This window comes from Physella acuta, unplaced genomic scaffold (assembly GCF_028476545.2).
Source record: "Physella acuta isolate Inbredline_101_S28 unplaced genomic scaffold, ASM2847654v3 ptg000777l, whole genome shotgun sequence".
Lineage (NCBI taxonomy): Eukaryota > Metazoa > Mollusca > Gastropoda > Physidae > Physella > Physella acuta.
Genome location: NW_026732295.1, coordinates 314,912 through 338,149, shown reverse-complemented (window position 1 = coordinate 338,149; position 23,238 = coordinate 314,912). Strand labels below are relative to the sequence as shown.

At 36.8% G+C, this 23,238-nt stretch overlaps 1 protein-coding gene across 1 annotated transcript in view; it reads left to right on the top strand.

The window, feature by feature from the left end:
* The first annotated feature begins 203 nt into the window (after positions 1–203).
* Positions 204–23,238, top strand: part of LOC131950689 (uncharacterized) — a 34,416-nt gene continuing 11,381 nt past the window's right edge. The window contains exons 1-12 of the mRNA XM_059312915.1: positions 204–354; positions 6,720–6,833; positions 7,439–7,570; positions 7,705–7,839; positions 11,183–11,371; positions 11,638–11,865; positions 12,669–12,869; positions 13,240–13,383; positions 18,150–18,287; positions 18,408–18,536; positions 18,916–19,050; positions 20,146–20,289. Coding sequence (XP_059168898.1) covers positions 6,767–6,833; positions 7,439–7,570; positions 7,705–7,839; positions 11,183–11,371; positions 11,638–11,865; positions 12,669–12,869; positions 13,240–13,383; positions 18,150–18,287; positions 18,408–18,536; positions 18,916–19,050; positions 20,146–20,289 — 1,642 coding nt within the window. The 5' untranslated portion in view covers positions 204–354; positions 6,720–6,766. The remainder of the gene's footprint in view (positions 355–6,719; positions 6,834–7,438; positions 7,571–7,704; positions 7,840–11,182; positions 11,372–11,637; positions 11,866–12,668; positions 12,870–13,239; positions 13,384–18,149; positions 18,288–18,407; positions 18,537–18,915; positions 19,051–20,145; positions 20,290–23,238) is intronic.

The window sequence follows — 23,238 nt, the reverse complement described above, 5'->3', positions numbered from 1 at the left end:
CAAATACTAAGCCAACCCCTAACCTCTTGGGTCAGCACTAACACAGACGTAGATCTAGATGTGTCCTGGCGTAATCACATGACAGAGTCGCAAACCTTGACAAGTCGACGTGAGGGCTGTCGGTGACATTCCCACGGGCTGACGTTAACACTTAATTGCTCGCGAATATCCTCGTGGACCGCCCCGCCCGCGTCTACAACAATTACCCCCCCCCCTCAACACCAGGACACAACTGAAAGTGGATCTGGGATTACAGTGACCCACATTGGTATGACGTGGATGCAGGTATATTTGTATGCCAAAAGAAGTTGATAATTCTTTGGAAGTGTGCTCTAATATGTTGGATCATTAACGGTAAGAGCTATTTAAACATCTTGTAGATAGCTCTATTCAGACAGTTTAGATTGTCATAGAGAGAGGAAGCTGTGAAGTATAATTGGCTGCTTTGAATGTAGACGATATAGCTTCCTGGGTTAAAATACAAACAACGAATAAAATAGGTTAGCACCTCACAAATAAGTGTGTCAGAAACATCATTCCGCCACAAAGTATCGTATACTTGATAATTTAACAAAACTAAACATCAAATTTTGACGTGTGGGAAAACTTTTTTTTTTTGGTGGGGCGTGTATAACTTCGACAGTAAACTAACAAATTATAAGTACAGAGGTAGGGGGAGGGAATCGTGTTTAGTTCCTGGTTTTCCTGTAATGTAATGTGATAGGTCAGGTCAGCTTTGGCAGCTATCATTTATAGAGCGAGAGAGTGTGTGTTGCTACACACGTGTGATTCTTGAAGCATTGGCTAACACAGGTAAACACAGAGCCCAATTTAGAGTTAATAAGGTCAATGATTGAGTTATTTTATCTCCTTAATTAAGCTGTTTCATCCAATCTTTTATGTAACAGTTACCAAATTTATTCGAAAGCCTATATAAAATAAGAAACTTAACTACAAATCTACTCGCTAAGAAGGTTACATGAGAGATCAATTGAATCAGAGACTCGCCATTTAGTATATTTAGTAAGCACCAAATTAGCCGGCTAGTTTAAATTAGCAGCATATACTTGCTATTGTGTTAAGGATTTAAAAGAATTCTATTAAACGTACAGTCTAAGTTTTCTAAAGCCGAAATTAATGTTGTTTTCCTCGCAGAAGTCCTTTTTTAATAACCACACCCCCTCCCCTCTGACATACATTCAACTAGGTCTTAATATAGATTTTTAATCAACTGTACATCATTGTTATGAATTTAGAGTCTACATTTACAACTATTGTGTTATATACTTATGTGTATAGTAATTGTTAAACAAGTAACATTTAAAATTAATATCTCTAATTTATTTAATCAATTCCAAATAGCTCCCTTAGAATACATGATTAATGCTATCGATAATTGTAAACGTTCGATAATAGAGTTAAAAAAGAAAAGCTTAAATATATCTCATCTGAATACTTTATGAATTCTATGTTAAACAATGTTTAATAGTATGCTAAGCTATTTGAAGAAACACATAACATTAACGAGCATATAAAGTATACTCTAAAAAACAGCTCAGCGAACAATTAAATCGAAGCATATATACAAAGTTCGAACCTCATTTCTAAGCGGTGATTGATGAAGGACACAGAAATATATTTGTTTAACTAAATAAAGGCTGACAACTGATTCATTATAATGATGCCCACTACTTCCCACATAAAAATAACAAGTGTAAATCTTTGCATCCGTTATTTGTCGAAAACCTTAGATCATCAGCCACAATGAAACTATTGCTGCTCATCATATATTTATGCTTTTAACACTTTTGTCTTTATAATTATTCAACATATTCTAGATTCAAATTTTGAAATTCGAAAAAGAAAAAAAAATTACATATTAAGCATTATATATTACACTTACATCAAACATGTTATTACATTGACAGAGTATTGGAGGTAAATCTTGAGTGAGTTATAATTTTGTTAGGGTCGGGTATGCCCACAAGTTACCTACGAGTTGTTCATACAAAGTAACAAACTATATGCCATGTCTTATTCGTTATACACAATTCTCTACGTGTCGCAGTCACTAAGTTTAAATATCACAATATATAGTCGGGTTTCATCTTTAATGGTCAACATCTCTTAGACACTGTGAATAATAATATGTGTATATATATATATATATATATATATATATATATATATATATATATATATATATATATATATATATATATATATATATAATATCTAATATATTAAGTTGAAATAGAATCTGTGTTTCTGTATGTATGTAGCGGACCCTTTGTAGAAATTCATATAATTTTAAAAAATCGATTTGATCGCCAGTGTAAAATTCTTAAAGAGATTATTATTTCAATTAATAAAAAAAATTACATTGATGGTTTTGTAAAACAAGTTTCATTTTTCAAACTTATCATTTTAATTAACGTCATGTGAAATAAACAAAATCAAAGAAAATGTATCACCCTTCACCAAAACGTAAATTGTCTATAACTAACTTCCCTTTATTCCTCTAGTACCATTTACTTTCCTTGATAGATTACCAAACAATAAAACTTTTTAGTGCATTATTACATTAAAGCTTGTTATTGAATCGTTTTTACTTTCTCGTATATACGAAGTATAGAGAAAGTCTTGTAATCGTGCAAAAAAAAAATCGAGATTTTTACAAATCTCGACGTTTTACACCTCACTGATACGGAAAAACATAATTTTGCAATCTTGTCCGTATGTCTGTGTGTCTGTCTGTGTGTCTGTCTGTGTGTCTGTCTGTCTGTCCGTGTGTAAACACGATAACTTGAGTACCGTTACAGCTAGGTTGATGAAATTTCATATATTAGTATTTTATCAAAATCGTAGATCCGTATCAACTTTTGAGCGATTTCCGATAATCGGAAGTGGTACTTTTCCTACTTTGAATTTTTCAAAAGCCTATAACTTGAGTACTATTTCAGATAGATAAATGAAATTTCACATGTAAGTAAAAGATCTAATTCTCTACCTTCTGTTAAATTTTGAGTAATTTCCGTTGAATGGAAGTAGTACTTTACGCTACTTCCGAAGTCTCAAAAAACGAATGTAAATTATAAAAGTACTAATAATATTGCGCACTATTATGCGCTTTTTTATTTGGCGTTCACTTGGTGTGCAATTAATTTGTCTACGAGATTTTATTCTATTTTTAAAACTTTAAGTATTTAAAATGGATTAAAAATCATGTCTATAGCCCGAGTTCCCATCCCCTGTTATTTTATATAAGAATATTCGAGAAAGTTTAGGGGAGATCACTCACGGTTTATTTATATTTTCTTTTCAGTATTTTAATTTTTTTTTATTTACTACATGCCCGTATGATAGTTGGACAAGGGAGCCTACTAATTTGGACATATTTTTAATTAATTCATAAAAAATTAATTAGGCAACCAATTAAGTCAAATTTAATGTCAGGTTGCAACAGAGGCGTAGCGACCCTTCCCGGCGCCTGGGGACAAACTTTCAATTTGCGCCCCCCTCAAACTTTCGATTTGCACCCCCCCCCCCCCCCCCAAGGTCGGCGCCCGGGGACATATGTCCTCCCCCGCCCCCCCCCCCCTCGCTACGCCTTTGGGTTGCAATGCCTTCAGGTCTTGACCCACTTGCCAACTTTGAATGAAATATGTCAGTTAGAAGTGCCCGAGATTTCTCAACGGCGTTTCGATCTATGACGACAGACTGACGACAGACAGACTGTCAAAAGACAGACAGAGGAAGCCAGTTTAATAAAAGCTTGTAAAAATTATGTCTAAATCTCGAGTTACAATCCCCCTTAGTGTTATATAAGATTTTTCGATAAGGGGAGATCACTCCCCTTTAAAAAATAAAAAACTCTTTATCTCGCGAAAACACTAGTATGACCAAGTAATGAAAATTTTAAAGTAAATCATCCTCTCTATAAAAAAACTAACCCAGCAGTTATGTCTTGTATGGTAGATAAGCCCCTGAGAATGTGAGTACTGATCTATGGAGACATCAGCAGGGCGTGTTTTTGTGCTTGTACTGCTTGTCTTCTCTAAGTGGTGCTTGACTCATTTGCCAGGCATGCAGCCTGTTGTTCAACTGGCCACTTCAAGCACGCCGACTACACAGTTTATCTAGATAGTATTAAAGGCAGACACGTATTTTTTTAAATAAAACTTATTCAGGCATATTTTACTACAGATTTTTATTTAATTTAATATTATTTTTACTGGTTTTACTTTCTTATATAGGAAGTATGGAGGAAGCATCGTAATCGTGCAAACAATATAAATCGAAATTTACACAAATATCGATATTTTACAACACCCTGAATCGGAAAAACATAGGTTTACAATTTTTTTTACTATGTTTGTGTGCGTATGTGTGTGTGAGAGTGAGTGTGTGTTTGTGAACAAGATAACTTGAATACCGTTACAGCTAGGTTCATGAAATTTCATATATAAGTATTTATATCATATGTGTAGTTCTGTATAAACTTTTCAGCGATTTCCGATAAACGGAAGTAGAACTTATTCTTCTTTGGTTTTTTTTAAAAAAAAAGCTTTTAACTTGAGTAGGCCTACTGTTTGAGGTAGATAAACGAAATTTCTTAAATAAGTAAAAGATCTAATTCTCCGCCATCTATCAAATTTTGAGTAATTTCCGTTGATCGGAAGTAATATTTTAAGCTTTTTCCTATTCCTTAAATAAAACGCATATTAAGTACTAATATTCCTAACAAGTATACACACATTGTTTGCTATTCCCTTGGTGCGCAAATTGATTATTTTTCTACGAGATTCTATTTTATTTTAAAAAGTTTAAGTAATTAAAAATCATGTCAAAATCCCGAGTTCCATCCCCCGTAGTGTTATGTACGACCCGCATCGTAGCATACTCCGCTATTTTATTGTTTTATTTTTCAACTTTTCAGCAATTTATTATGTGTGAATTCGACACTACCAATGCTGCGACTGAAAATATTCCCCTCCCCTTGGTTTCAAATCGTTTAAAAACTAAATTATCTGCCCCTAATAGCTGTGCACTAATTCGACCCGGCTCTACGATTTTAAACATTCGGCGTGAGCCACAGCACAGCAGACTGATGGGATGTGGGGTCGATAGTGATATGGTCTGCTGCACATGCCTGGAGAACGAGGGAGGGGTCGGGTAGACGTACTTACGTGGTGGTGGTGGTGTCCCGCATGGTCCAACTTAGAGAATTATATACACGAGCCGACCCGCGGCGTATCATATGCCGCTATTTAGTTGTTTTATTTTCTACTTTTTATTCATTCATAATGTGTGAATTCGACAGTACCAATGCTGCCACTGAAAATATTTGCTTTAAAACACTATCAGTAAGTCGTTAAGGACGATAACCCCCCCCCCCCCTCCTTCCCCCGACCCCCTAGCCCCCCCCCCCCCCCGGTGAAAGCAGCCTCCTCTTAGCTACCTCCCCTAAGTTTAAAATCGTTTCAAACTAATTATCTGCCTCTAATAGCCGTCACTAAACCCGGCTCTACGATTGTAAACATTTAGCTTGAACCACAGCTCACCAGACTTCCTAGAGAGGAAGAGAGGGGATTGCAAGGCGCGCTTACAGCTTGTTTTCTAACGTCTCCAAGAAGAGGATTATATATATATAGATAGATAGATAGATAGATTTGAGAAAGTTTAGTTGAGATCACTATCGCTTTATTTTTCTTATAAAGACTTCTACATACATCAGCGGGGTCGGCTTGGTCGAGTCGGTAAAGCTCATGGTTGCTAAACCGAAAAGTCTCGAGTTCGAACCCTCGGGCAGATGAGGCTCGTTAGCTGGGGACAGCCACTCTTCTAGGAGAGACAACTCCAAAATTAAACAACTGCTGCCTTGTAGTTTGTTCTTGGTTGGACAAAGGCTATGGAAGCAAATCCAAAAAAGAAAAGCAGGCTGAAATCGGAGTCAATGGCCTCAATGGCGCATAACCAGTTGACACGTAACGCTTAATTGTGTTGGAGGCGTGGTCGAGTCGGCAAAAAGCTCATGGTTGATAAATTCGAAACAGTCTCGAGTTCAAACCCACTGGCAGATAAATCTCGATCCCCTTCAACACTAATAATTAAGAACGAAGAAGAAGAAGAAGAAGACATACATCAGCTTGAGTATTTCTTTGTGCATTACTTATGAAAAGAAAACGATAAATAATGTAATTATTGCAAAGGTTTTATCATCATTGGGGTCTTTCTGCTAACACCACTTTGAATAGTTGAGTTACTGTTGATTTTAACAGTACTTAAAGTTAACCCTGCTTTAAGCAATACCACTTAGTTGATAACAGAAACCGTATTATTTGTAACTAGTCCCACAAAGTGGCTGATTTGTAAGTAGCAGTTAACTGTCTTCCCTTTTTTAAACATAAGTACTAGCAAGACTTCATAAATAACTGCAGTTACTGCTCCTACATTAAGATCATTCATTAAGAGACTGATTTAGATAATGTTTTAAAATCGATTCTTCTTCGCCGCTTAAAAATGTGCATATTTTCAAACCTGATTAAACTCACTTATTTAACTCATGACCTTGTGTGAAATTCAAACAAGAATACAGATCAAAACACAATTTCATGTATTGGTTCGTAAAAACGTAAAATCATTGGCAACTCAAACCAACAACCCGTATCTTCTATTTCTTCTAACATTCTTCTGACAATTACTTACCACTATCACAGTTATGTCATAAAAACATCTCTATCGCGAAGACCATCACAAGTAAAGGATGTCAACTAGACTCAAGATTATATTCGCCACTATAATGCTGTCACTGACGCATGTCACGACTCAAGGTAATTTTTTTAATGACTTAATTTTAATTGGTTCCAAAATGTTTAATAACTTTGAGATTGATCTGTAGGTGGTTGACGATCTATATGCATCGGAAATAACAGCAGATGTACAGGCGCTAAAGTGGACAGATCTTGTGACAAAAAAAGTACCACACACATGTCTGACGCTGAGCTAAGCGCCGATAAGAAAGCCAAGAGAAAGGCTATGGATCTAGTTGCGATTAGTTAAAAATGTGATATTTATGGTATATAACATAGTCTATAAACCGTAGTTTCAGTAATGTGTTAACTGTTGTTGTTGTTGTTATTTGTGTATGTCTAAGAGTATGTGTGTGTGTGTGTGTGTCTGTGTGTGTCTGTGTGTTGCAGAACTTTTAAATTTGTATTTAATTAATATTCAAAAAAGGTGCCTTTATCGTTAAAATGCTCCCACTGCCCCCCCCCCCCCCACCCCGCATTCAGTATACATGATAATATTTTGACCAACATGTCGCTATACTTAGGTGTATGGGGTGAGACAGAGGATTGGGTTTAATGTGTGGTTGGGGTTTTAGCGGGAATGTGAGGGTGTTTTTTTAGTCGATCTGTGTTATATCTATCTACAGCATGTAATGTTGGCTGGTTTGGTACCAACTGTCAGTATAAATGTCACTGCAGCAATAACCAACAATGTGACGATAGCGGAAGGTGCACGAGTGGATGTGATCCTAAATGGTTTGGACCCAGCTGTCAATTCGGTACTTTTGTAAAGGATTAGTATGACCTGATATAAATATTTCTGATTTGTAATTCAATTAAATTTTAAAATAGTAATAATAATCTGAAGTATGATACATTAAAAACATTTACTTAAATACTTTTATTTCCACAGAGAATATTGCTGACATAAACACAATTAGTTCACCCTTTAAAAATAATGACAACTGTGTAAAAAGAGGTTTACCTGTTGAGATCAAGTGGAATAGAGAGTATATACTTACATGGATGAGATTAGTGTTTAGTCACAGTGAGTGGCTCTTTAACTTTATTAGAGATGTAACTAAACCGTGAAATATTCGGTTTTAAATAATGTAAAATTAAAAAAAAAAGTAAATTCGTATGTAATGTATAGCCTTAGATAAAACATATGCTACATGACCAACAGATTACTAGCATTAAAAAATACTGAGTTTTGTTGCAATTTGTGTCTATCTGTCCATCCATCCCTTCATGCGTCCGTCCGTCCATCTCCCCATTCATCGGTTCATATTTCCGTTTGTCTGTCTGCATGTTTATTTGTCTGTAACATATCTGTATCTGTAACAGTGTACCAGTAGTCAAACAATAAGCGTCATACTTAGCGTATCGAATGGTCTCGGTCGCAAACCGTCTATCTAAAAAAAATCGATTTTCTTTTTTTTTACATAAATCAAATTCCAGTATGATTACCCATAATGCCTGAAAGTATTATAGAAATCTGTAGAATGATTATCGAGATATAATCATTTAAACAAGCCGCCTATTATTTCAAGCGCTAAAAATCTCTGCGCAAAACGAATATCGCTATATTTGTCAGTACACTTTTCATCGGAAACGCAATCACACAATTTTACACCACAGCAGTCACAGTACTTATAGGTAAGGATATTTGATTAATTATGTTTAGCTATTCCATTAAGTTTTATCATTTTAAAGAATCATAAACAAATAGTATATGTTTAATATAGCCTATTTCTAGATTTTCAATAACCAAACTGATTTGTTTACATTTTTTTTAGGCTAACACAATTCCTTGAAATAGTCTTCATTCTAGAATCTAAATATCAATCAAAACAAAATATTCGAATTATATTTCCATAAGATTGTGTAATAAATTTAATTTTTTTTGACTCACTATTAGCTTTAGATTGAGGGTTTATCTACGTGTTAAGAAATGTTTTTATGGTAGGTTAAAAAATGTTTGGCGTACATGGTTAGTTGTCTTTACTAAATGCTTTTATTATTAATTTTTCAAAAGACAAGCCTCTCTCAACACACCAGATTCTCTCAACATACCAGCCTCTCTCAACAGACTAGCCTCTCTCAACATATCAGTCTCTCTCAACATATCAGTCTCTCTCAACAGACCAGCCTCTCTCAACATACCAGCCTCCCTCTCTCAACATACCAGCCTCTCTCAACATACCAGCCTCTCTCAACAGACCAGCCTCTCTCAACAGACCAGCCTCTCTCAACAGACCAGCCTCTCTCAACAGACCAGCCTCTCTCAACACAACAGACCAGCCTCTCTCAACAGACCAGCCTCTCTCAACAGACCAGCCTCTCTCAACATACAAGCCTCTCTCAACAGACCAGCCTCTCTCAACAGACCAGCCTCTCTCAACAGACCAGCCTTTCACAACAGACCACTCATAACATACAAAAGACCAAACTCTTAAATGACCAATCTTGCCATACAGGACAGCAGAATATCTCAACAAACTAGCATAACCCTCTAAGACACCAGCCTCTATCAACAGACCAGCCTCTCTCCACAGACCATTCTTATTATAAAAGAAATCAGCCTCTCTCAAAAGGTTAGTCTTATCATACAATAGGCACGCCTCTCTCAACACACCAGTCTTACCATACCTGTCACCAGCCTCTCTCCACAGACCATTCTTATTATAAAAGAAATCAGCCTCTCTCAAAAGGTTAGTCTTATCCTACAATAGACAAGCCTCTCTCAACACACCAGTCTTACCATACCTGTCACCAGCCTCTCTCCACAGACCATTCTTATTATAAAAGAAATCAGCCTCTCTCAAAAGGTTAGTCTTATCCTACAATAGACAAGCCTCTCTCAACACACCAGTCTTACCATACCTGTCACCAGCCTTTCTCTACAGACCATTCGTAACATACAATAGACCAGCCTCACTAACAGACAATAGACACCAGCCTCTCTCAAAAAGACCTTTCTTAGGGGTCATCCATTTATGACGTCCACACGCGAGGGGGGGGGGGGGGGGTCCGAAAAAAACTGACTTTTGTGGACGCATATGGACTTGTATAAGAAAAAAAAAGTGGATTTTTGTGGACGGGGGGTGGGGGGGGTCCCAAAATCCAAAAAAAATGTGGACGTCATAAAAGGATGACCCCTTACCATACAAGAGACCAGCCGCTCTCAAAAGACCAGTCAGGCCTATCAAGAATTCAATGCGACAGATATTCGTGCACTGCAGTACAACCCTGATGCTACTATCTTTTTTAAAGTGAATTAGCAGATAGCTGACAATTGCTAAGCTGGGTCGTAAGATTATGATCTCATCTGTAGCCTATGACAAGTTGTACAAGAGCAGAAAAAAAAGCTGTCATTTATGAGCACCTAAAAGCAAGTCATTTAAAAATAGGTTGCCATTTTAATGTTTCTTCGTGTGACGTTTATTTAAAGAATAAATTTAAAAAATAAACACATTTTTTGTTAAATTTTGTAAAATAAGTGAACATTAAGTCATTGTTAATGTGATTAATGTGTTATGTCTCTTTCATAATATATCTGACAATAAGGTTTATATTTTTACTATTATCATTCTACAAACCCAGCACCCACCAGATTTAGTAAAATAAACTGTGAGAATAGAAAGATGTAATAAATAAAGCATAACCTTCAACAGTTAACAAGTCTAGTGCTAAATACAGCCATAATGAATGAACAGTCGAAAGCGATAAAGCCATACTAAAACATATCTACTAAAATTAAACTGACCCCATAAAGTAGAATAAACTCAATTAAAATATGAGCCCAAAACTATCATCTAAATATTGTGAAGTGTTAATTATAACTTAAAAACATAAACATAACTAAATCACGTTCATTGGACAAAACGAACGAACGCTGCTTAGACCGGAAATCTCGGTTCAAAACAGCTAAGTCTGCGCGCGCACAGATAGACGTTATGGCAGCTAGAGTTTTAGACCGAGCAAAACCGACTATCTTTGAAATCTGCTATAATTTTGTAAATATTAACAAAACTCATTTTAAAATGCTACAGTATAGTCGGTAGAGAGTTTCTTCGCACCTATTATTAAAAAAAAATTTGTATTAGAGCGATCAACAAAGAAATAATCAGATTTTTGTCTCTCCTGAAAAGTTTACATTTTTTTGAGTTAGACAGTTTGCGACCGAGACCATCGTAATGTTTTATGGTCACCAATTTAAGTGCATCATTATATTTAAAATCAATTTAAAGCATATATATATATTAACTCCGCATGTATTTATTTATCTTAATTATGAATTATTTACTTTTTTTTCCAAATATAACAATCAACTCAAGTTATATTTTATATTAATAAAATATTAATACAACCCTATGTTTTTTTAACAGAAGCAGAAACAAATATATCTGTTACAGCAAACAGCAGCAAAGGTGAATCCATAAAGTGTATCAACCACACTATTACTGTAATTAACGAAACAACTTTAGATTTCCATTGTAACCATTTAATCTACATGAAGGAAGTTAAGATAGAGATGTCTTCAAATTCAAGTCTATGTTCCTTATTTATAAGTGGAGGTCAGTTTTATAAATAAATAAATAAATATATATATATATATATATATATATATATATATATATATATATATATATATATATATATATATATATATATATATATATATATATATATATACATAATAACATATGTAAATATATTGCCTATAAGAACATAATAGTGATTAAGATGCGGCTGTGTTTAATTAGTATACATTAACTGAATATGATAGAACTATAATGCCCCCATACTATGATATTTACACTGTTTAATTTGTCTGACGCAGGACGTAACGTTGCCATAAAACAACTGGCAAAACAGACAGGAACTTATACTGACCTCAACTATCAGTATAAAGATACCCATGCCGAGAACGCTGTCGACGGTAACACTAGTGGAGACTTTAAAAATGTCAAGAGCTGCACACATACAGATACAACAGACATACCGAAATGGAACCTAACTTTGAGTAAAACATTTCCAGTTTACAAATATGTCATCTATAACAGAAAAGGTATTAGTTTATACTCCACATGTGGGGACTTTGTTTATATTTTGTTGTATAAAGGGTATAGAGAACAATGTATTCCGGCATAAAAATTAAATTAAATTTTGACAGTTTTCGATGTGGTTCACCTTCCTACTTTATCGAATACGAAATGTAAAGAATGTATTGTAAATGTTGAAAAAATCTCAATTGTGATGTTGAAAAATATGACATTTTACAACCTTCCGGTGTAGGAAAATGTAGTTTTGCAATCATGCCTATCTGTGTGTGTGTGTTTGTGTACGTGTGTGTGTATGGGCCTGCAAACCATAACTTGAGTACCATTTTACTTCTCTTGAATGTAACAGCTCGTATTCTGTATGATATGACAATACGGTCGTTATTGTGGGTTCTTTTATTCAGGAACACGATAAAAAATACTTTTAAGTTTCAACTTTATTTACATAGATCCACAAGAATAATGACAATAATCCACAGTAGTAGAAACTACTATCATATTACAATCTAGAAACAAATTGACGTGGTGACATCTTACATCTTACTACACAGACATAGGCAAGCACCCTTAGTTTACCTTGCGCTCCCCTTTTATACCTTACATTCTCTTCACTTACGTCAGTGAGCGATCTCACAAAAGCATGGGAAAAACTTTCATACATGGTGATGTGATCTTATTCGCTGCTTTCTGTCAAATTTGAGTGGTTTCCAGTGACTGGAAGTAGTACTTAACTCTAGTTCTGATTTCTCAACAACGGTGGCTATAATCAATAATGTTTCTAAAAATGAATTTTTTTATATATATTTAACAGACAACGCTGATCGGCTAAGGAACTTTACATTAAAATCAAGCAACAGCAAAGGAGAAGTGTTTTCTTACCAGGATCCAAACACCATACAGCCAGTCTATACTGTCCTTCACAACAACACAAACAGAGACATTAATTCCGTTGAAATTAGTATTGTCAACTCATCCAAGATTCTTACTTTATGTGAGGTTGAAATTTACGGAGGTGAGAAACAATGTGTTGTGTAATGTTGAAACCATCAGATAAAGCAGGCTGCATGTGTTAAGTAAACGGACAGTTCTTGTCTAGCACCAGAACGGTCAACTGCTCCATCGGGTCACAGGGTCACCACTCGAGATAGGTGTGAACAAAGCTTGGCTTCTTATCCTCGACTGTCTGACTGGATTAATGGGCATTGCACGTGCCGGCTATTCTTTTTTACAATTAACTTATTGTTTAACTTTTAAGACAAGAGTTTTAGGTTTTTAGCATAAAGAGCTCTACCAATTGTCTAATTGGCTGACTCGTAGGCTAAGGCTATGTTTTGTTAAAGCATATTTTGTGAACATATTTCCCTACATCTGTATCCCACCAGACTCCATCTGTGAGCACGGCAAGTTTGGCCGAGACTGTGAGTACTCGTGTAACTGTGACGTCACATCTGAGACATGCTTGGTCAGTACAGGCGGATGTCCGTCTGGTTGTAGAGCTGGTTTCTATGGTGAAGGATGTATTGCCAGTAAGTTTTTTTTTTCATTTTGAATTTTATATGTTGTTTTAAGTTTCAATACGCTTTAACTTACACAAGTTTGTAAAAAAAATAATGTGAAAATTAAAATCCGTAACATCAAAGGTTTTAATTCCGTGAACCGCTAGGCCACGCCGCCCCATAGAAAGCTAGACTGCTAATCCGTAGGTCTCGTGTTCGAATCGGGGTTCGTCACCAGACCGTCCCTGAGTCCACCCAACTCTGATGGGTACCTAACTCACGTTTGGGAAGTAAAGGCGGCTGGGCATAGTGCTGACCACAACATACCTTCAAATGCAGAGTTCACAGAAACAGGTGAACTCTACTTCACTTGCCCAATAGATCGTTAGGTTTGGTAGGGTAACAATACTTTAAGTCCAGTTTATTTGATTCATAGGCCTACCTGTAATTAATCTCGCAGGAGTAAATATTGTGGTCTTTAAAACCCTGTCGGTCGTGGTTTACAGCAATCGATTATCTCCTTGCAACTTTCACCACGCGAAAAAATGCAAGGTTTTAAAAACGACTCAAAAATTCTCCTGAACCGTTGAACCAGCATCAGATGTACCCATGGAATCACGACGTGAGGATACATACAATTGACGAGTGTGGGTTGTCTTGAGCTGTTTAAAAACAAAGTTTTTCTAGACTACGCTTGGATCAACTATCTCTACAACACAAACGTTACTGCCATTTCCAGGTGTTGAAGGCAAATAGAAAGAAAAACTGTTAACACGTTTTCATGCTGCCAGCTGACATTAAACAAAGGATAGATTTAAGGTAATGACTCTAATCATGGAACAATGGTGTTGACCCACAAGATGGAGCTAATTTAATGACTTTATTCATGGAACAAGGGCGTTGACCGATTAGATTGAAAAAGCTATTGACCTATAGGATGGGGCTAGGGTATTGACCCCAAGGATAGAATTTAGGTGTTGATCTAAAGGAAGTTGTTGGCCCTATGAATGGAGCTAAGTTGTTGGCCCTATGGATGGAGCTAAGTTGTTTGCCCTAATAATGGGCTAAGGTATTGACCCTAATGATAAAGCTAAGGTGTTGATCCTAATGTTGGAGTTAAGTTGTTGGCCTTTTGGATGGAGCTTAGGTGTTGGCCCTAATGATGGAGCTAAGGTGTTGACCCTAATGTTGGAGTTACGTTGTTGGCCTTTTGGATGGAGCTTAGGTGTTGGCTCTAATGATGGAGCTAAGGTGTTGGCTCTAATGTTGGAGCCAAGATGTTGGCTCTAATGTCGGAGCTAAGGTGTTGACCCTAATGTTGGAGCTATGGGTTGACTCTATGGATGGAGCAAAGTTGTTGATCCAAAGGATGGAGCTAAGGTGTTTCTAAGAATGGAGTTAAGCTACGGACCCTACGGATAGAGCTAACGTGTTGACCCTAATGATGGAGCTAAGGTGTTGACCCTAAGGACAGAACAAATGTGTTGCATCAAAGGAGGGAGAACGAGTGTTTACCCTGCAAGCCTAAAACTACTCTATTGAATTTAGATCAGACTAAGAAACAACAAAAAAAAACATATTTAGTGATGATTTAAAAAACAAATCATTAACTTTAAACACCGATGTTTGATGTGTCTGTAATTACATTACCTGACCCTCCCAGTTGCCTGATTATCGCCTGAGGTTATTTGGTAATTTTTGCACTGGCTGACGCCAAGACAAATTAACGAATGTAAGAAATCCGAAGTTTTAAATTGTTTTTATGAACATTAAAATATTAGGTATACAGGCTATTAAAATTAAAGCAATGCAATCATATTCCTCACTACAGAATTATTATAGTAGTTAAAAAATTGCATATATATATATATATATATATATATATATATATATATATATATATATATATATATATATATATATATATATATATATATGTATATATACGTAAGCTATATATATATTTTTGCGCCTATGTGTGTGGTAATGTTTGTGTAGGTATATTTGTTTTTCCATTTCGGCTTTTGAAATCGGTAATTCATAACATATTTCTGTTTGTTTTCCCCATTAACAGTTTTAAGTGAAATACTAAACCCTCTACAAAACGACCTAGTCCCCCCCCCCCCCCCCCCCCCAAAGTAGGTAGATAAATCTCCGAGCCCACCGCGCTAATTCATCAATCCTGAGGTCAGGCCGAGTGACACATCCCCTCGTTCACCTGGGGCTCACGGCGCCCCCATACATCATGTACAGCAAACAGCCCTATGGCCAGAGCTGTTGGCTGGCCTAATGTTGTGTAGAGAAATGTAGCCTAATGTTGTGTAGAGAAATGTAGCCATTAAAGTGCTGAACACTTTCAGCCTCAACTTTTCAAAGTGTGTGTCACGTGTCAATATTCAGATCGTTTTTTATTTCATTCGATGGTACACGCTATGTGCAGGCCATAAATGAACGAAATTAGCACGTGTTTTTTTCTAATGGATATTTTGTTCTTTACTATGTGATTACGTGACTTTCTTCGCCTTCTCTGGATTGTTTAACGAGAAGACTAAACAACGAGTTTTCTAGTTTAAGCTGAGCAAGGAGAATGTCGACCACCCCAGCACCAGGTAATTTCTTGTATTTGTTTTCTGAATTTTCAAATAACATGTTTTGATATGAGTTACAAGTCTATCGGAGTAATACATACGTTTGAAATAGAAATGAATATTTATGTTAAACAGTGGTCGGCAACATACTTCAATTATATAGGCCTACACGTAAAATTATATATTGTAAAATGTTGCATATATTTATTTATTTGTTTCATAAAACGAATGCCATATTACTTTCGTTTTCTAAGCTTTTATATAACAGCCGAAATGTGTGTATTCAATTTCGTAGTTTTCCGGATAACTATAATTGTCAATATAATTATCAAGTGCTCACACAAAGTTAAACAGCACAACCATACGACATATTTTGTATTCTGCCTAGCTGTATTTCCTCTACCACCACACACATCAATAGTATGACGTATAGTCATCTAACGTTCAAGTCAGTTTTCATGGGTAAAAATCTTCTGACACAATAACCATTAATAGTTATACTACATGTCGTACTACAAACATTAGTTCTGTAAAAAAAAAATACATCTGAAATCACACCAATCAAGAATTAAGTCCCATGACACCAATCAAAAGAATAAGATAATGTAAAGAGGTATCGGCTGGTCATTTAAATTTTAAAAATTATAAATAAAAAACAGCTTTACTCTTATCTTACTAACATTCTGTATCAAGCAAGTATTAACTAAAACACTAAGCTTTGTATTTATAAACGATAGAATTTATGCAGTAATTGAATAAGCACTTCTTAGAAATTTATTTTACTTTAATTCATTGAATAAAATTGGTAGTCTACCTGTTTAAGCTCCACTGACTTAGTGAATTTGTATTTCAGGATGTCCCGCGGGTTTATGGGGTTCGCAGTGTACAAGCAAATGTCCAGAACATTGCCATGACGACGTGTGCACGTTCGGGTTTTGTATGGGCTGCAAGCCGGGCTGGACGGGCCTAAAGTGTGACCAAGGTCAGGAAATTGGTGCTGTCACTGGATAGTCTGTGTGACAAAGATTTGTCACAATTATGTCTGTTGTTTTTACACAGCTTCATTGTTCATTATTTAACACTATAATATATTCATCGTTAATATAATGCCATGTAATTTAAATTTTTAGAAACTAAAATATAATAAAAATATAATTTGTTTATTTGCTAACAATAATAATTAGGTATGCAAAATAGTGTTAACATTATCACAGTGTTTGCTTCTTATACTTTTTATACTATATCTTCTTCTTCTTATATTATATCTTATTTAACACGAACAGATCTAGCTTACCAAACATGTAATTTTAACGCTGGTTTCTTTGTACTATATTTCGTGAACTTAATATTTGATTCAGTTACATTGTATGCTAAAATAAACTAACATTATTTATTTACTCAAATTCATAGATTGCTATATCTGTCGCTTAATTTTTATGTTTTAACATTATATATCCAAAGATTATATTTGTAATGTGTGAAATGATGTTAAATTTAATGACACACTTTTTTGTTTACTTAAAATTATTGTTTTCGATAAATAAATGCAAACATTATATATATATATATATATATATATATATATATATATATATATATATATATATATATATATATATATGTATGTATATATATATATATATATATATATATATATATATATATATATATATATATATATATATATATATGTATGTATATATAAATATATATATATATATATATATATATATATATATATATATATATATATATATATATATTTATATATACATACATATATATAGATATATATTTTTTGTTGTATATGTATATGTATATATATATATATATATAGGTTATATATATATATATATATATATATATATATATATATATATATATATATATATATATATATATATATATATATGACATCTTTTCAATATAAATAAATGAAGTTTAAATTATTGTAACCATATGTTTTATTATTTAAATCAACTACATATTTAAAAATCAATATAAATATATACATGCATACATTATTATAAGGAGAGAGCGAGAGAAGAGAGAGATAAATATATCTATTGTCAGCGTGTGTTCATGTTTGTGTGAGTGTGTATGGGTTTGCATGTAGGTGCATCGTTTAGTTTTATGAATTCAATATTATTTATTAAAATCTAAATTTAAAACAATCTCACTTGACCTGTATCACTTTACATGTTTCAGCCTGCCCATCTGGCAAGTATGGTAAAGATTGCGCCAACTACTGTGATCTGAGATGTTATGGTACACAGTGTGATCACGTGACTGGTGTCTGCACCAATGGGTGTGAAGCTGGGTACATGCCTCCAAACTGCCAAGAGGGTAATCCTAAAATAGTCAATAGTCTTTACTTTTATATTCATTTTTTATGTAAATTATTTTTATCTTAACTTAACAGTAAAAATACTTTTGTGCTAATGCAACTTTGGTTATTTAAAACAGAATGTAAGGCTGGCTTTTACGGAATGAACTGTTCCAGTACCTGCTCCAGTCATTGCAACACGACTTGTAAGGCAACAGATGGAACTTGTCAATGTAAACCAGGATATGAAGGAGCAACTTGTACAAACGGTAGAGTCATCGAGATTGCTGATATCTTTCACTAAGTTTACAATAAACTTTATAATTATGTGAGAGGTTTCCTCGTTTTATTTACACACGGTATTTTTGCTGATTTGAACACGATTATATTTTTGTGTAATATTTTCACACTTTCATTAAACCTGTGTGTAACCTGACTGTCTATGCTGTTTCACAATTGATCAATTATCATGTTTTTACCTTCGTACCATGTACCTACTACCTCAGAATTTATGTCCTACTTAGTACCGCCAATAGGCACAAACCAAGTAGGCCTATGTAGCCAATTTTTTTTTAAAATTGTCATTTATTGTCAACCTGTAGCCTATGTTTTAACAGTTTAAAAACGTATTGAAATCTATGTCGCCAGCATGTAGAGAAACATTCTACGGTGTAGATTGTAAGGCCAGCTGTAGCATGAACTGCTTGAATCAGTCTTGTGACAATGTTGATGGTAGATGTAAGGAGTGTATTCCTGGCAAAACTGGAGACTTCTGTGAAAAAGGTACGTTTTCTTTTAATTTCACATGTGTGAAAAAAACACGTTTTAGCAATATTTGTGTTGAATACTATCGTGTTTATCAGTTTCTAGTCATCTGTTTTAAAACAAAATTCTGTCCTGTTGTCACAATGTTAAATTGTCCATAATGTCGTGTTGTCACAATGTTAAATTGTCCTTGATGTGGTGTTGTCACAATGTTAAATTGTCGTGTTGTCACAATGTTAAATTGTCCTTGATGTGGTGTTGTCACAATGTTAAATTGTCCATGATGTCGCGGTGTCACAATGTTAAATTGTCCTTGATGTGGTGTTGTCACAATGTTAAATTGTCCATGATGTCGCGGTGTCACAATGTTAAATTGTCCTTGATGTGGTGTTGTCACAAAGTTAAATTGTCCATGATGTTGTGTTGTCACAATGTTAAATTGTCCATGATGTCGTGTTGTCACAATGTTAAATTGTCGTGTTGTCACAATGTTAAATTGTCCTTGATGTGGTGTTGTCACAAAGTTAAATTGTCCATGATGTTGTGTTGTCACAATGTTAAATTGTCCATGATGTCGTGTTGTCACAATGTTACTGTGGTTTGAGCGTGTTCTGGAAAAGGCATATTGTTGCGTTCTATGTCAGATGAAAAGTTAATATTCTAAAATTACCATGTCTGTTCTTTTAGCTCAATCGTAAAAATAATGGCAGGTCTATATTTTTGCAATATGACTTCATTTCGTTCAGGGGTAGGAGATAGATGTGTTTCGGGGAAAGGGGTGGGAGGAAGGGACACCTCTGAAGAAGGGCTTGAAAGAAACTCTGCACATGAGTAGGCCTAAGCTATAGCTATCATAGCACGGAGACGACATATCAACCAAAGTATAGACTGAGCTTCATGCAGTCAGCCACTCATGTTGTCAATGGATCTAAAGAAAATTACATTCACAACGTACTCCGAGACAATGGTCTCAAAACACGTGTAGGGCATCCAATCTAATAGACATCTATTCATTAAAACAAATATCACTAGGAACTAAACATAATATAACATGATCACAAATATTCTGATATGAGCTTGATTCTACAACATTTATTAACGCGGAATTCTTAGACTGTGAACCAGGATTATATGGCCCAAAATGCGCCAGCAAATGTGAGTCAACTTGTAAAGGAGCAAATAATGACTGTAGGCCAGAGAATGGAACTTGTTTACTTGGCTGTGATGATGGATACAGAGGAGAACTGTGTCGAGACGGTAAGAATATAATTTTAGATTTTACGTTAAATACTTCAGCATACAATTAGAACTTTTGTTTTAAACATACCGTGTGTTATCGAGTCATCTATAATAATAGTTTCGCTGTCTGTGTATCTATCTATCTGACAAGAACGCTCTGGAACGCTCTAGAGAAAACATAAGCAAAAAAGGAACGCTCTAGAGAAAACATAAGCAAAAATTCTGACAAGAACGCTCTAGAGAAAACATAAGGAAAATAAAAACTCTCACAGTGAAACGAAAGACGAAGTATGACGTCGCCACATTTAGTGCACTGACGTCATTGATTATCGCGTAAACATTGAAAAAAAAGGAAATGTTGTCTAATCTAAATGGTTTGCGTGAAGAGTTTCTTGCATACAATTCTTCGGGTAGGGGCGAAGCCCCACCCCACGCGTAAGAACGTCTGAGCCCCCCCCCCCCCTCCCCAACTCAAAAGAAATTTCTTCATCGATACTCTATAATAAAATTACCGCCTAATTAATGTGTCTAATCTAAAAAGTGGTTTTCTTGCAATTTCTTTAATGCAATTCTTCGGGTAGTGGCTAAGCGCGACACCAGTGTTTCTTTCAGACTTTTTCCTCCCCGGAGAGGGATGGGGGTAATTGAAATTTTCGGGGGCTGGGGTAGAATTTTCGGGAAGGGGGGCGGACACTGGAAAAAGTATATAATTATATTTCGTTGAATGGGACGGTAGACATGATTTTTTTGGGAGTGGGGGGTGGGGGGTAGGGGGTGGGGGTGGTGTGTGTGGGGGGGTGGGGTGGGGTGGGGGGGTTTCCTCATCGATACTCTATAATAAAATTACCGCCTAATTAATGTGTCTAATCTAAAAAGTGGTTTTCTTGCAATGTCTTTAATGCAATTCTTCGGGTAGTGGCTAAGCGCGACACCAGTGTTTCTTTCAGACTTTTTCCTCCCCGGAGAGGGGTGGGGGTACTTGAAATTTTCGGGGGCGGGGGTAGAATTTTCGGGGAGGGGGCGGACACTGGAAAAAGTATATAATTATATTTCGTTGAATGGGACGGTAGACATGTTTTAAGGGGGGGGGTGTGTGGGGGGGGGGGGGGGGGTGGTGTGTGTGTGGGGGGGGTGGGGTGGTTTTAGTTTAGACTTTTTCCTCCCCGGAGAGGGGTGGGGGGTACTTGAAATTTTCGGTGGCGGGGGTAGAATTTTCGGGGAGGGGGCGGACACTGGAAAAAGTATATAATTACATTTCGTTGAATGGGACGGTAGACATGTTTTTTTAGGGGGGGGTGGGGGGTGGGGGGGTGGTGTGTGTGTGGGGGGGGGGTGTGTGTGGGGGGGGGGGTGGTTTTAGTTTAGACTTTTTCCTCCCCGGAGAGGGGTGGGGGTACTTGAAATTTTCGGTGGCGGGGGTAGAATTTTCGGGGAGGGGGCGGACACTGGAAAAAGTATATAATTATATTTCGTTGAATGGGACGGTAGACATGTTTTTTTAGGGGGGGGGGGGGGGGTGGGGGGTGGGGGGGTGTGTTTGGGGGGGGTGGGGGGGTGGTGTGTGTGGGGGGGGGGGGGGTGGGGTGGTTTTAGTTTAGACTTTTTCCTCACCGGAGAGGGGCGGGGGTAGAATTTTCGGGGAGGGGGCGGACACTGGAAAAAGTATATAATTATATTTCGTTGAATGGGACGGTAGACATGTTTTTTGGGGGGTGGGGGCGGGGGGGTGGTGTGTGGGGGGTGGGGGTGGGGTGTGTGGGGGGTGGGGGTGGGAGGGGGTGGGGGATGGTGGGGGGGGGGTTGGTTTTAGTTTAGAGAAAAGAGACAGCACCATCAGCCTAGCGCCCGTTGTATCCTTCCTCAACGGGCCATTTTTCTAGTTAATACTAATAGTTTCGCTGTCTGTCTATCTGACAAGAACGCTCTGTCTGACAAGAACGCTTTGTCTGACAAGAACGCTCTAGAGAAAACACAAGCAAAATAAAAACATGCACAGTAATTCGAAAAACGAAACGAAATATGACGTCGACACATTTAGCGTAGAGTAGAACATAATCTCAAACCAGAGAGTGCACACAGTAAAATGACGTCATTGATTATCGCGTAAACATTGAGAAAAAGGAAATGTTGTCTAATCTAAATGGTTTGCGTGAAGAGTTTCTTGCATACAATTCTTCGGGTAGGGAAGCCCCACCCCCCGCGTAAGAACGTCTGAGCCCCCCCCCCCCTCCACAACTCAAAAGAAATTTCCTCATCGATACTCTATAATAAAATTACCGCCTAATTAATGTGTCTAATCTAAAAAGTGGTTTTCTTGCAATGGGACGGTAGACATGTTTTTTTTTTGGGGGGGGGGGGGGGGGGGGGGGTGGAGGGGTGGGTGTGGGGGGGGTGGGTTGGTTTCAGTGTTTCTTTCAGACTTTTTTCCTCCCCGGAGAGGGGTGGGGGTACTTGAAATTTTCGGGGGCGGGGGTAGAATTTTCTGGGAGGGGGCGGACACTGGAAAAAGTATATAATTATATTTCGTTGAATGGGACGGTAGACATGTTTTTTTGGGGGGGGGGGTGGGGGGTGGGGGGGGCGGTGTGTGGAGGGGGTGGTGTGTGGGGGTGAGGGGTGGGGGTGGGGGTGGTGTGTGGTGGGGGGTGGGGGTGGTGTGTGGGGTTGAGGGGTTGGGTTGGGGGTGGTGTGTGGTGGGGGGTGGGGGTGGGGGTGGTGTGTGGGGGTGGGGTGGGGTGGGGTGGGGGTGGTGTGTGGGGGGGGGGTGGGTTGGTTTTAGTTTAGAGAAAAGAGACAGCACTATCAGCCTAGCGCCCGTTGTACCCTTCCTCAACGGGCCATTTTTCTCGTTTTTTAAAATTTGTTTTGAATACAAGTTATATAGAATGCACGCTCAGCAAATAATGAGTGTCATGCAGTGGCCCCCGAAATACATTACACACCGGGTGATAGTTTTTAAATTTTAAA